Consider the following 14,801-nt stretch of genomic DNA (forward strand, 5'->3'; position numbering starts at 1 on the left):
CGTGCCCGGCCTTTTGGAGTATCTTTTACTCTCATTTGAAATGTTCTCTCCCTACTCTGCACCAATCCAAATTCTATCCAGAAGAAGCTATAGGATGGTGGCAAAACATTTGATTTCGCATCAGAAGACTTGAATTTGAGGTCTTGTTCCCCTACTTTGTAACTTTGAGCAGTCACAAAAACTCAGACCCACTAATTCTCAGCTCTGTTAAATGGAGATAATAATAACCTCACAGGATTGGCATAAGAATTAAAATGAGCCCTGTGAGAGAAGTGTGTAACCTACATAAACTTCCTAAAAATACAAGTAGTGTTTTGTAGTGATTAAGATCCCATTTTGTGCTTAAAAGTTTCCACTCTGTAATCCAAGACCTGAGTTCAAATCCCAACTCATAATATTAACGGTCTCTGCAGCTGATTCGGCAATCCATTAGTTGCTGGATTTTGTCATGTGTTTTGCCAATTGCATTCTTAATTTATTATGCATTTATGCTTATATATCCTAAGCCATGGTATATAATCTATGCTTTTTGTGTTTTGTCTGACATAAGCTTGTATCAGAGCCTTTTGCACACAGGGATTCAATAAATATTAATACAATCTATGTTTATTTGGTGAATATAGCATATCTGCTGTACTGAAAGTACATTAAGTAACAAAGGCAAGCGAGAAGAATGATCACAACAGTTATCATGATTGCGCATGGTATGTTCAGAATGAGTATTTTTCAAATCACTTTAAACAAAGCTGAATTGCAGAAATGAAAGCCCAACAGCAACAATTAAATGACATTTGGAATAAAATCATTTGGCCTAATTTTCATAACCACAGATTTCAGAGAATACCACCACCCATGCCAGGTGTACCAGACAATCCCGTTGTCTGTTTTAGCCGTGTAGGGGCCGCTGTAGTATAAACCATTCAGGTTTGCAGAGTGACACCTAGTGGAAGGAGGGGAGAGGAAAAAAAAAGAAAACAACAATCAGACTGGAAAAATATTGTTCAGAAACTCTTTTATTTTGCTAGCAAATACCCAAAACTTTTGAACTACGAATTCTGCCATTTTTCAGACAAGTAAATATTTACTAGTTTCCAAAAGCTGAGAAATTTCTACAATAGATGGATATTGTGTTTTATTTTTTATTTTTTAATTTTTTTAAATAATAGAGACAGGGGCTCTCTATGTTGCCCCGACTGGTCTCGAACCCCTGAGCTCAAGCAATCCTCCTGCCTCAGCCTTCCAAAATGCTGGGATAACAGATGTGAGCCACCGTGCCTGGACTCAGAGATGGGTATTTTAAACTGGTGAGTTTTACTGCCATAACAAATCTGAAAATACAACCCAGGTCACTCACAGTGCATTGAAAAATAAGCATTTCAATTTTTGATTGCCTTTAAGTGAAAAATTAAAACAAGCCAACAAAAACCAATCCTTGTAACCTCCAGCCTTACGACCTCCTGACTCAGAACAGTGTTAATCTCATACTTAGCAAGAGCTAAGGTGAGTGTCGGCAAAGTAAGGCACAGGCAAGGTGCTCTACGGCTGGCTTTCCTGGATAATTTGCACTCACACGTTCGTTCATCTGCTGCTAAGACTTAGCTTTCGTAATTCAAACTCCCTCCCTCTTCTTCTTTAAATTGCCAGCATATCAATTATTTTAATCTCAAGGGTAAGCAAACAAAACCTAAACCACCATTTAAAGTTTTCCCACCCATCAACCAATAATCATTTTTTCCTAGTTGCTGAGTTAATTTTTTACATGCATTGCACCAATCTAGATAAGCTGGTTAGGTTATCGACAATATAAAAATGTTTCTTTCCTCTTTTGGAGTCTGTAAATCTTGTCCTTGATATGTATAATTTACATGTAAGAGTGTGCAATAAGTTTGTGTGCGTTATTATGAAATCAATTACCGTACACTTCTTTATTGATACAATTAATGAAAAGATGTCAGAATTAGGATAGAAGGAGAACATTCACAAGAGATAGTTCTGAACATCTATGGAAAAACCCAAATTATTGAATCCAAAAAGCACATAATCTACCCATAAAGGCTGAGTGGCTGGCTTGAATCACTTATCAGCCTAACGATCCAGTCCTACTGAGCATTCTCGAAGTCCTCCTAATTTAAATGGACGTAATTAATTGAAAATACGTATGTTAAGTCTGCACATGTCAAAGCCTACTGTGTTTTTAAAACATCATGGAAAGTAATGTTGCAAAAGAAAATACTGTAAATTGAGTCTCCAGAATATATATATTGGCATATATTTGTCTATCTAGAGATATCTGCTAACTGTATTTTTATATTTGGTCTATGATTTGAATCCCATTAGGAAACTAACTGTGATCAACATAAGAAACCTTCACTATTCTGAGACCAGTTTTCCAGCATCCTTTAATTTTTAGAACAGCCTGGATTTGAAACTAGATTGAGGGATGATTGGGGTTCCCTTGGTGAAGAAGTGGCTGTGAGCACTCATGTGAAATGCTACGCTAACAAAGACAAGACATCAACACACAGTGATTAGTTTGCTATATGGAAAAAGAACATCTTATAGGTGGGTCGTATTTATGAAGTGCCAACATTTCATGTAAATTAGAAAAACTATGGAACAGAAGAAAAGCAAGAATAAAAAGGAAGAAAAGATGATAGTCAAACTCACTAATAGTAGGCATAGTAAAAGTAGCACCAAGTTTCTAGAACTATCTACGTTCTCTTTCTTAATGCCTACTGATTTTCCAATTGCACAGCCTTATCAACTCCTTTGATTCCAAGGATAACGCAGTCTCCTTGGGTGGCTCCAGCCAATGAATTGCCTTTCTTTGTTCTCCCTGAACCCATATCTTTAAAGTCAGGTAAATCATTCCTTTGCCCACGTTAGTATGTATGGTAGTTTTCATTCAGATGCCTGAGAAGCCAGTCAGCTGGATAAAGTACATGGGTTTGATCCCATGATACTATTAGTAATTATTTCTGCATATGGAATTCTTTTCAAAATCAAACATTGTTGACGCTGCAGACAACTTCATGAATTACACGTAAGTTTTATGTCATGGTAACTTAGAAGGACAAGGGGGAAAGAAAGGAAGAGTAGGAACAGGTGAAGAAGATGATTTTTAAAATAACAGGAAAACCACTAAGGAAAAGACTATCATCACCTCCAATTTGCAAAGCAAGAGAGATAAATTGGTTTCTCTCCTTCACACTGCTGGAAATACTCCAGTTCCTTTACAAATGATCAAATATTAAATGGACTCAAATGTTTTTTAAAAAAGCAAAATACAGAAAAAAAATGACTATTTTTACAACCGCAGTAGTACTCCCTTATCTGTAGGGAATACATTCCAAGACCCCTAGCGGATGCCTGAAACTACGGATAATACCAAATTCTATATACCGATACTATGCTTTTTCAGTCTGATAACTGAAACAGCTACAAAGTGACTAACGAGCAGATAAAGAAAATAAAATTTACTAAACTGAAGGACATCATATAGATTGAAAAGAACCACTGAGTACCCATTGTAGTAAATGAAAAGAAGACCGCAACAGTGTATGTCACTGTAAAATTTCAGAACACTAGGGGGAAAAATCTTGTGGGTGTAGTAAGGGAAAAAAAATCTATAGTAGTTCTCTGTTTTTTCCTGTAATATACATACCTATGATAAAGTTAATTTATAAATTAGGCACAGTAAGAGATTAACAATAACTAATAATAAAATATTATGATTATATAACAATATGTCAGCATTACAGCTTTTGGGCTTTGGGACCATTATTAAATCAAATAAACATGATTCGAACACAAGCACTCTGAAATCGCAACACTGGATCTGATAACTGAGACTGCTACTAAGTGTCTCGGGCAGGGAGGCCTTTCAATGTGGAGACGCCAGACAAAGGGGTGACCCACCTCCTGGGCAGAATGAATCCAATGGTGTGAATCTCTGCTCAGAATGACATGCGATTTAAAACTTATGAATTAGGCCGCGTGCGGTGGCTCACGCCTGTAATCCCAACACTTTGGGAGGCCAAGGTGGGAGGATCACATGAGGCCAGGAGTTCGAGACCTGCCTGGGCAACATGGCAAAACCCCATCTCTACCAAAAATTGAAAAATTAGCCCATGTACCCCAGAAATATATAAAATATTTTGTATCAGTAAAAAAAGAAGCAAATATGTACAATCAAAAATGGAATGAATTTGCTGCTAAAGTAACACGAATGTATTCAGTCAGAGGGTAGAATTAGGTTTCAGGATTATTGTTAAGGAAATTTTTGTGTTGGGAGAGGCTTGGATTCAATGAATTAATGAAAGCCATAGTGATTGAAAAGTAGTACTCTACAGAAACATTATAGCAATAACAGTGGCTCTTTTGTGTGATATGGTCAGGTGAAGAACTAGTTGGTTATTAGGATGCCAAATATTCTCCTTATGTATAGATGCTCTCTCTTTCTTTGTGTGAATTTGTGGCCTTCTATTTACAAGTCATCCATAGTTCAGTTTGCAAATGATCTTTGTAGAAGAAATAATTTATTTCTATGACATTTAAACTTTATTAATGTTCACAATGAACAAATCCTCAAAACTACTTCATTGCTGAAGAATTCTAATGATTACTTAGTAATACTAATATTATAAATAAAGACCAACATTACCATACATATTATATTGATAATTAATGCCCATCAGTGAGATATCATCAACTCCATTACGACTATGCTCATAAGACATCAAACCTGTTAAACCACCAGCCAGACTGATCTTCTTCTGCGCAGTTCCCGTCATAGTTGTCATGATCTCTGTCCCACGTGCTAAATTTCATTCTTTGGTGAGTAGCCCACCACTGCACCTCAGGATGAAAACTCCCCGCAAGGGAATCTCCAGCTGTTCCAGAATATTCCCCAATATTCAGCTCATAGAAATTCTAAAGAGAAAGAGCAATTTCTAATGTCAGTAGAGTTCCTCTATGACCATTTTAAAATGAAGTTTATTTCATAAACAAAAGAACAGGCTCTATTGTGTATTTTTATTTCCACTGACTCCAGGGTTTTATTGCACATTTTAAGCATTTATTTATGGTTTTACTTATTAGAAAATTGTAGTACCTTTTCATCTCCAACTTTGAAATTCTTATATTGTGCATAACGGCTATTTTTTTCAAAATCTGCAAGGTCGATTTTTAAAGTGTAGTCTTCTAAAAATGAAACAAGAAATTATGATTTTTAAAAATGCGTGACATGACACGGACTACAGCGGATTAAAAATAATTCACAGCTCTATTTTACTTTTACCATTTCCTTTGGCCAAGAACCGGTTTTCAAGGATTAAACAGCGACTCCATTGTATTTATAACATGAACATTTTATCGTGTAATGTATTGTAAGAAAATGATGGATACAATATGAAATTTAAAAAATGTCTACTAGATCTCTCAGAGGTAAAAGCTAGTGCAATTCTCTTAATAATGAACAACAGAAAAAATAAGTCATTACTTAAATCAATCTAACGATGAAAGGACTGACGTTTTTACGTTTAATAGTTTGTCCTCTTTTTCTTGATTTCAGTAAGAATGTTGATCTTGAACGTAAATGGCAACTATTAATGACATCGTGTAATTTTTTTGTAGCTGAGCCACTAGGTTTGTAAAATGTAGTTGCCATTACCTGCATATGCCCGAACTTGGTTATTTTCCTGATAGCATAAAAGATCAGCCAGCAAACCCTTTAAGAATAATTTGAAGAAGAAATACGAATCCTAATTGTTATCTGAAAACCTTCCTTTGATAATAGCTCATAAGATCAAGAGACTAGCATCAAAGTTTATAGAGTGGATGTCATTGGAGAATTTCAGAGACAACAAGGAAACATTCCTGAGAAATGCTGTACCACCAATATTCTCAATGGCGGAGATGATGATAATTACTGGAAAATACACTAACATCAATGACTCTGAGTAAAAAGGTATTTCTGAAGAGTTGATATCTACGTGTAAAAGCATTTTAAGAATACAATGGGGCCGGGCGCTGTGGCTCACGCCTGTAATCCCAGCACTTTGGGAGGCCAAGGCAGGTGGATCATGAGGTCAGGAGATCAAGACCATCGTGGCTAACATGGTGAAACCCCGTCTCTACCAAAAATACATAAAAAATTAGCCGGGCGTGGTGGCAGGCACCTGTAGTCCCAGCTACTCGGGAGGCTGAGGCAGGAGGATGGCATGAACCTGGGAGGTAGAGCTTGCAGTGAGCCAAGATCGCTCCACTGCACTCCAGCCTGAGCGACAGAGCAAGACTCCGTCTCAGGAAAAAAAAAAAAAAAAAAGGATACAATGTATTGGGTATATATTCTCTTTTATATATGCTAAAGAATGATATATGATGAAAACAAATCTCTAAACATTAAAGATATACTTTAATGACTGTAAAAATTCTAGGTGATAAAAGAGCATTATGTTTTTAAAATGATTAAAATAGTTGCTATCTTCAAGTAATATTTTTATTGTTGTTGTTCCATTGTTTGGAAATAACAAAGGCTTCCTTTTTCAGAAACAGAACTCTTGTCTGGGGCACTGAAGGTTATAAATCAAATTATTAGATCATATGTGTTCTATCCTCCTACTTTGATAAATAAGATATAACAATGACCTGTAAGTTCAGGTTAGAATTTAGAGCCTCACATTCCTTGGAGTTTCAAGCCAGACCATGGAGGCACCAGGAAAGAGAGTCCCTGAATAGTCCTACCACCTAGGTCGCATCTATGGTTGGCCTCTTCTGTCTTCCCATCCCCATCTCCATCACTTATAGCAAGGGGCTTTGGATCCCCTTGTGGACATCCGAGGCTGCATATCCAAGCTCTATTCACACCCAAGGTGGATGGATTACAGGGTCAGGGGATCGAGACCATCCTGGCCAACATGGTGAAACCCCGTCTCTACTAAAAATACAAAAATTAGCTGGACATTGTGGCGCATGCCTGTAATCCCAGCTACTCAGGAGGCTGAGGCAGGAGAATTGCTTGAACCCAGGAGGCAGAGGTTGCAGTGAGCCGAGATTGTGCCACTGCACTCCAGCCTGGCGACAGAGCGGGACTCCATCTAAAAAAAAAAAAAGCCTTTCTTTAGCCTCCCCTCAAGCTTAAGGGTGCACACACCAGCAGCAGAAAAGGACAGACAAGAGAACAGCCTGAAGGAGTCCTATAAACAAACGCAAGGCTGTGGGGCAGGGAATGCTGGATTCCTCATGACTGGAGTCCCTTTAAGAGGGGATGCGGGCCTCTTGGGCTTGTTAATTTAGCACCACAGTTGCCTTGCCCCAGGGAGCTCTCTCAAGGTAGTAAAGGTCACGTGAGACAAGACTGTAGAGTGTATAAGAGCAGCAAGGCAGGCTAAGTCAACTGTCTTTAAAAATACTCTGTTATAGGCCAGATGCGGTGGTTCACACCTGTAATTCCAGCACTTTGAGGGGCTGAGGCAGGCAGATCACTTGAAGTCAGGAGTTTGAAACCAGTCCGGCCAACATGGTGAATCCACTGTCTCTACTAAAAATACAAAAATTAGCTGGATGTGGTGGTGTGCGCCTATAATCCCAGCTACTCAAGAGGCTGAGGCATGAGAATTGCTTAAACCAAGAAGCAGGGGTTGCAGTGAGCCAAGGCAGTCCAGCATGGGCGACAGAGCAAGAATCTGTCTCAAAAAAAACAAAAAACAAAACAAAACAAAAAAACCTCTATTATAGAAGAGACATAAAGTCTCAGTTTTTTGGCTAACCATTTAAATGTCTCTGTGTTCAGTAAGTAAACAAATTACATTTACCATTTCTAAACCAATTTTATGGCCACTACTTGTAGTCAAGATTTATGTAGTGGGGATAAAGCCATTCCCAGAGGTAATTCATTAGCCATAATGCTCTCATAATTAAAGAATGCAGAGACAAAAGCACTGCCTATTGTCTGGGTTATTGGGATACATGATTGTGGGCCTAGGTACTGAAAAATACATTTTTACTGCTATGAGATTAGCCAGCCTGAGTACCAAGTTGAAATATGAACGGGAACAGGTTTGTTGGCAAAGTTCCTCTGGGCAAATATGTACATCATAATACCTTGAAAAATAATAAGTTTGAATTTCATATATTTAGAAAGAGCCAAGGGTTACTGCTCTGGGGTTTTCATAGTTTCAGTAAGAAACCAGACAAATATCAACGTGCAAATTAAACAGAAGTTGGTATGGCAAATTTTATGTATCTGGTGTAAAACACTTAAAACTAGAATAATAGATATGTTGAAGGAAAGGAAGCCTTATATAAATTTGGAGAGCACTGATCATAAGAAGGACATATAAAGAAAGTATAAGGTTTCTAGGATTACTCATCCTGTCTAATGTTTATTATTCTAGTGTCTCAAAGAACTTTATAACCATAATCCTACTACTATAAATATAGAAACACCAATAGCTTTCCAGAACTTGGGTGGAAAAAATGAACTCTTGTTTTATTTTAATTAATTTATTATTATTATTATTATTATTATTATTAGAGATGGAGTCTCACTCTGTCATCCAGGCTAGAGTGTATTGGCACAATCTCGGCTCACTGCAACCTCCGCCTCTTGGGTTCAAGCAATTCTCTTGCCTCAGCCTCCTAAGTGGCTGGGATTACAGGGATGAGCTACCATGCCTGGCTAATTTTTGTATTTTTAGTAGAGACAGGGTTTTACTGTATTGACCAGGCTGGTCTCAAACTCCTGGACTCATGGGGTCCACCTGCCTCAGCCTCCCAAAGTGCTGGGATTACAGGTATGAGCCACCATGCCCGGCTGTTTTATTTTTAATGCAATTGCAGTGTAACTTAGCATGCTTTCTTGGGCATTACAGTTGCCTTTTATGAAGGATTCAGGATAAGACTTGAGTGGGACTGATGGTAATCTCAGCCTACAACAGAGGTAGGGAAGATAATGGATTGGAGCAAAAGAACATGGGAGACAGAAGCTTGGAAAATTTGTTATCAAAGCAATGACATTTTAGACAAATATGAAACTCTAAAGATAAGAATTTAAAAGTATATAGGGAGAATTGTCCAGATGTCTGCTATTTACTTTGAAATATATATACAGAAAAGATGGACTGATGGATGGATTGAGTAATGGGCAAATGGATAGACACGTAATAAAAACAAGCAAAGTAAAATGTTAATGTAGGATACAGGTGATAGGTTGAAACTTCTTTCAAATTGATTGCATCTTTGAAAAAATTTCAACATAAAAGATGAGAGGTATGTGGAAACATGGACATTTCATATATTATGGTATTTTATTGGAAAAATAGCGCCAGTTCCCCAATTTTTCACCTCCCTCTCATAATATGTCTTCGTAACTCCTCCCATTGTTTATTTCCTTTTTAAAAAAAGTCTGAGCTGCCCCTGTAATTTGCTTTCACCAATAGAAGAAAAATGATTCCGTGCCAGTTCTGAGCCTAGATCTCAAGAGACTTACATACATCCACTCTTTTTTCTGGAACCCTGCGTGTGCTACAAGACCAAGTCCAGGCTAGCCAGCTGGAAGATGAGAGACCCTATGGAGCCCGGTGGAATCCTTCCATCCTAGAGCAGCAACTTCAATCAGGAAGTTGATTGCACATTCATAAGCAAGCCCAGCCATGATCAGCAGAGCCCAGCCCTGATCAGCAAAATCACCCAGCCAACCCGCAGATTTGTGAGAAGTAATAAATGGCTGTTGATTTTAAGCCACTAGCTTTGAAAGGGGATTGTTACACGGTATTATTGTGACATTCGATAACTGATACAGTATATATAATCTTCAGGAACTCAAGGCATCAAAAAAGAATAATTATGACATTTTGTATCCTTTTCAGAAATAGAATATCTATATGTTCTATATAGATATATAGATATATAGTGATATATATGATATATATCTATATATCTAATATATAGTGATATATATGATATATATCTATATATCTAATATATAGTGATATATATGATATATATCTATATATCTAATATATAGTGATATATATCTATATATTAGATTATATATTATTCATATAGTGATATATCTATATCTAATATATAGTATATACCATATATCTAATATATAGTGATATACCTATATCTAATATATAGTATATATATCTATATATCTAATATATAGTGATATATATCTATATATCTAATATATAGTGATATATATCTATATATCTAATATATATAGTGATATATATCTATATATCTAATATATAGTGATATATATCTATATATCTAATATATAGTCATATATATCTATATATATCTAATATATAGTGATATATATCTATATATCTAATATATATAGTGATATATATATCTATATATCTAATATATATAGTGATATATATATCTATATATCTGATATATTTAAGCTACTGGCTTAAAATCAACAGCCATTTATTACTTCTCACAAAGTATAGATATATATATCTATATATCTATATAGACTATATCACTATCTATAAATATCTATATATCTATATATATAGATATTTCTCATACATATATATGAGAAAACAATTCCCCCAACCTAATTCTAGTTTTCTTTTCTGTTGCTAATTTTAGGCAGCCACATTTTACATTTGGGATTATTGCCCAAAAGTTATCACTACCATCTGTAAATCATAGCAATTATTGAATTAGTTCCATTGCCTATAATTTGGTAAAAAAAAAATTGTAGTGTTGTTTTTATTGTATTCCAAATAAATTTGACATCATTCAAACCTTACCTTGAGTGGTCAAGAAGTGAAGATTTTTATTGCCCAGCCAATATTCACCATGTTTTTGGACAAAATTTCCAAACCCATTTTCATAGTCATTCCATCCTCTAAAAAATGTAAAGTGGAAGCTGATTTTAGCAAACTCCATTTGTGGTACCAAAGTGAGCACCACCCACCCCATGCTACCACCACCCCCAATATTTTCTTGATTTGTTCATTCATTTTCAGTATTCTTGTTTAGAGAGAATGAAATTCTGTCTTATTAATAGACTTCAGGATATGATCAAAATATTTGACTTATATATCTCACATTTGCTGCTACAAATAAATTCTTATGTCATAGTGAGCACACCTGTTAAAGTTCTCGCTGCCATCAGATCGTCTCTGAATTACAGTCCATCCTCCTCCATCGGACATGTCGCAATAAACAGCAAATTCTGCTGGGCTCTGGAGAGGTTTGATTCTGTAAAATCCACTGAGCTTATATCCATCATTGAAAATCTCTGAACAATCTGTTTTTAAAACAAGGTAATATAATATTCATTATATGTCTTTTTTTCCCCTTGCGGAGCCTCTGAATGAGACTATTCAATATCACTGGAGACGGATAACACATGGTATAGAAATCAGCGTTTTAAAATTGTATCTTATACATCTTCCAGTGGATATGAGGAAAGTTTTCTTTTCTTGGCTACTAGTTGCCACCTGAATCTGTGATATAATCATGGAGGAAAAAAAGGGAGTGAAGTAAGAATCTAGTTTTTTGTCTGTTTCTTCTTTTTTCTTTTACTTTTTTTTTTTTTTTGTGGTAGAGATGGGGAGTGTCTCTATATTGCCCAGGGTCTTGAACTCCTGGCTTCAAGCAATCCTCTTCTTCCACCACAGACTCCCAAAGTGCTGGGATTACAGGTGTGAGCTACCACACCTGGCCTAGTCTCTAATTTCTGAGTTTTGTAGAAAACAATGTTAAAAAGCAAGTTATGTGTAATCTGTTAACAACAGTATATTTAGGTGGAACTTACAGTTTTATCAGACGGAATAGTAAAATTTATGTCACCCATGAATCTAAAAATGAAAGCAGAAATATTAACACCAAACAACTAAGTTACTACAGGTTATCTTGACTTAGAGCATGAGAAATCATGCTGGACATCTGAAAATGAATCTGAAATAGTAATCTTCTCAAAATCTTATAACCTCTTAGCCTCATTAGATTTTTTATTAGCTCACTGAAGTTTCTAAAAGTCCATAGATTCTTAGATGTTTTTGCTAAAAACGGCAAGCTTCTGCTATTTGTTTCATCCCTTAATTCTTTTTTGCTGTGGTATTTCTTTGAACACTGAAGCAAACATGCTACCCCTTTGTCACCAAAAAGTGATATCTGTTTCTTTTTTTTTTTTTTTTTTTTCCTCCTTTGAGACAGAGTCTTGCTCTTTCACCCAGGCTGGAGTGCAGTGGTGTGATTTTGGCTCACTACAACCTCTGCTTCCCAGGTTCAAGCAATTCTCCTGCCTCAGCCTCCCGAGTAGCTGGGATTACAGGCATGTGCCTCCACACCCAGGTAATTTTTTTGTACTTTTAGTAGGGATGGGATTTTGCCATGTTGGCCAGGCTGGTCTCAAACTCCTGAGGTCAGGCAATCCGCCCACCTCGGCCTCCCAAAGTGATAGGATTACAGGTGTGAGCCACCACACCCTGCCAAAAGGTGATACCTGTTTCTTAAGCCACCTGAGGGTGATGTAAATTAATACCCATTGGGTCTCACCTAGGTTGATCTGTACAGACTTAGAGAATGTGGCAAATAAAGACCTCTCTATTGTTTAGATGCATAGCAAACTGTCTTTTAGGATGAATGAAGTAGTGGCCACTATAAACAGATAGTCTTAAGAAGAGCCATCTACAAACATTTCAATAAAAATATTATGACATCATCAACTTACACTTTTACTCCTGTCGCTTTGTGAATTTCCTTTTTAAAAATTTTTTTTCTGATTGGATAATTCCATTCTTGTAGTATATTTTAAAGTTCTTTTTCATGTTCATTGTTTTGATACTAAGTTGCCAAATGTATAACTCTCTCATTTTATTACAGATAAACTATATTGCACATTAAGTAGGTTGAATAGGCCATAGAAATCAGAAGAGAAAAGAAAAGAAAGAACCTTGGTCATTTCATAAAGCCTTCACATGGCTGGGACTGATCATATACTACTGCTTTGGTGAGATGTTTACCTTTGTAATGATTTAGACTTTATTCATATATTTATTTTCAACATTCAGAAGCACAAGTGTTCAAATACATGCTAAATTACAAAAAGGATCCTGTTTTGGCGATTAAACAAGAAGCAAAACAATGAGAAAATGACTATCTAAAATTAGTTCAATGCTGTTATAAGGTTTACATCATGTAGCCAAGTGTATAGCACAACACTTTTATTAAAGTAAGCAGATTTTAGCCCTGTTTGGAAAGAAGCTTTTTGCTTACATTTAATTTCCTACCGAAGAGCTGAATACTAAAGACTCACAAAGGTCAAACTCTTTTCCAGGCAAATATGGAAGTGATTAGCTATAACATTTGCCTCTGGAAAACTTAGTGAATATAGAGGTTTCAGCCAACATTTTCTGCTTGTTATTATTTTATGCTAACTGCGAGTTTGTTATTTTTTTGGTCTTGTTTTTAAAATTTTCCTTCTCCCCAGAAGAAAATGCCAAACACGGCCGGGCGCGGTGGCTCAAGCCTGTAATCCCAGCACTTTGGGAGGCCGAGACGGGCGGATCACAAGGTCAGGAGATCGAGACCAGCCTGGCTAATACGGTGAAACCCTGTCTCTACTAAAAAAATACAAAAAACTAGCCGGGTGAGGGGGCGGGCGCCTGTAGTCCCAGCTACTCGGGAGGCTGAGGCAGGAGAATGGCGTAGACCCAGGAGGCGGAGCTTGCAGTGAGCTGAGATCCGGCCACTGCACTCCAGCCTGGGCGACAGAGCGACTCTGTCTCAAAAAAAAAAAAAAAAAAAAGAAAATGCCAAACACAATTTAAGAAAAGCTTTCGACTGATAAAAACAGTAACACAACAACAAAACCCCAACAAGTAAATAAACATTAAAAAAGCAAAAAAGCACCAGTAGTTCAACTTGCTTGTAGCTAACAGGTTAAGAAGCCTGCTTCGGGAAATGTGACTTAAACTGTAACAGCAGAAAGTTTGAAAAATGTAGAATTTAAGATATTAACTTGATATTTAAAATGGTGATTTTCAAAATGTTCGGACCCATTCAACTCCCTGTAGAATCGGTAGAAGAAAAACAAGGTTAAAGAGCTTTGTGTTCATGGGAGTTTTTTTTTTTTTTTTTTGAGAAAAAGAATTTTGAATATTTACATAATATTAGAGTGAGGCCAAGGCGTCCTGCCTTCTGTTTTGACGAACACTGTATTAAACTGGGTGATGTGCCTCCTTTCTCTGATCATGCAGAAAGCAAGCTATGTTGGAAGGCTGAATGTTTAAGCTCATAAAGTGACATGACAGCCTGCCAAATGGGCTTTTTCCTGTTGTCTCAGGATGGTGGCTGAGGCTCAACACTGAGAACCGAAGGCACGAAGTACCCCACATTCTAAACACAAAAAGAGGTCAGCTGCCACTCCCCAGAGCATGCCGGGATATGCCAGAACTGGCCCTGCTACCACCATCCTCACCTCTAGGCAACATAAGGAAAAAAATAAAAGGCTAAAGGAAGGTGGGTACATAGTAGGTGTATGTATTGATTGGGGTACATGTGATATTTTGATATAGGCATGCAATACATCATCATCACATCATGGAAAATGGGGTATCCATCCCCTCAAGCATTTATCCTTTGTGTTACAAACAATTCAGTTTTGCTCTCTTTGTTATTTTTAAATGTGCAATTAAGTTAATTGCACATTGACAGAATGCAATACTCTTGTAGGGTAGAGTGAGTGGGCTCTCTCCCTTGAAAACAAGGATATAATAATGTCCATAGATAGCTGGCATTCACTAAGTACTTCTTTTGCTCTACTG

At 36.7% G+C, this 14,801-nt stretch overlaps 1 protein-coding gene across 1 annotated transcript in view; it reads right to left on the reverse strand.

Moving 5' to 3' along the window:
- Positions 1-579: 579 nt before the first annotated feature.
- Positions 580-14,801, reverse strand: part of FGL1 (fibrinogen like 1) — a 31,714-nt gene continuing 17,492 nt past the window's right edge. The window contains exons 4-8 of the mRNA XM_009212587.2: positions 11,119-11,278; positions 10,776-10,873; positions 5,114-5,202; positions 4,745-4,932; positions 580-940 (exon numbers count right to left, since the gene is read on the reverse strand). Of these exons, the coding sequence (XP_009210851.2) occupies positions 781-940; positions 4,745-4,932; positions 5,114-5,202; positions 10,776-10,873; positions 11,119-11,278 (695 nt within the window). The 3' untranslated portion in view covers positions 580-780. The remainder of the gene's footprint in view (positions 941-4,744; positions 4,933-5,113; positions 5,203-10,775; positions 10,874-11,118; positions 11,279-14,801) is intronic.

The sequence above is a fragment of the Papio anubis genome, chromosome 8 (genome assembly GCF_008728515.1).
Source record: "Papio anubis isolate 15944 chromosome 8, Panubis1.0, whole genome shotgun sequence".
NCBI lineage: Eukaryota > Metazoa > Chordata > Mammalia > Primates > Cercopithecidae > Papio > Papio anubis.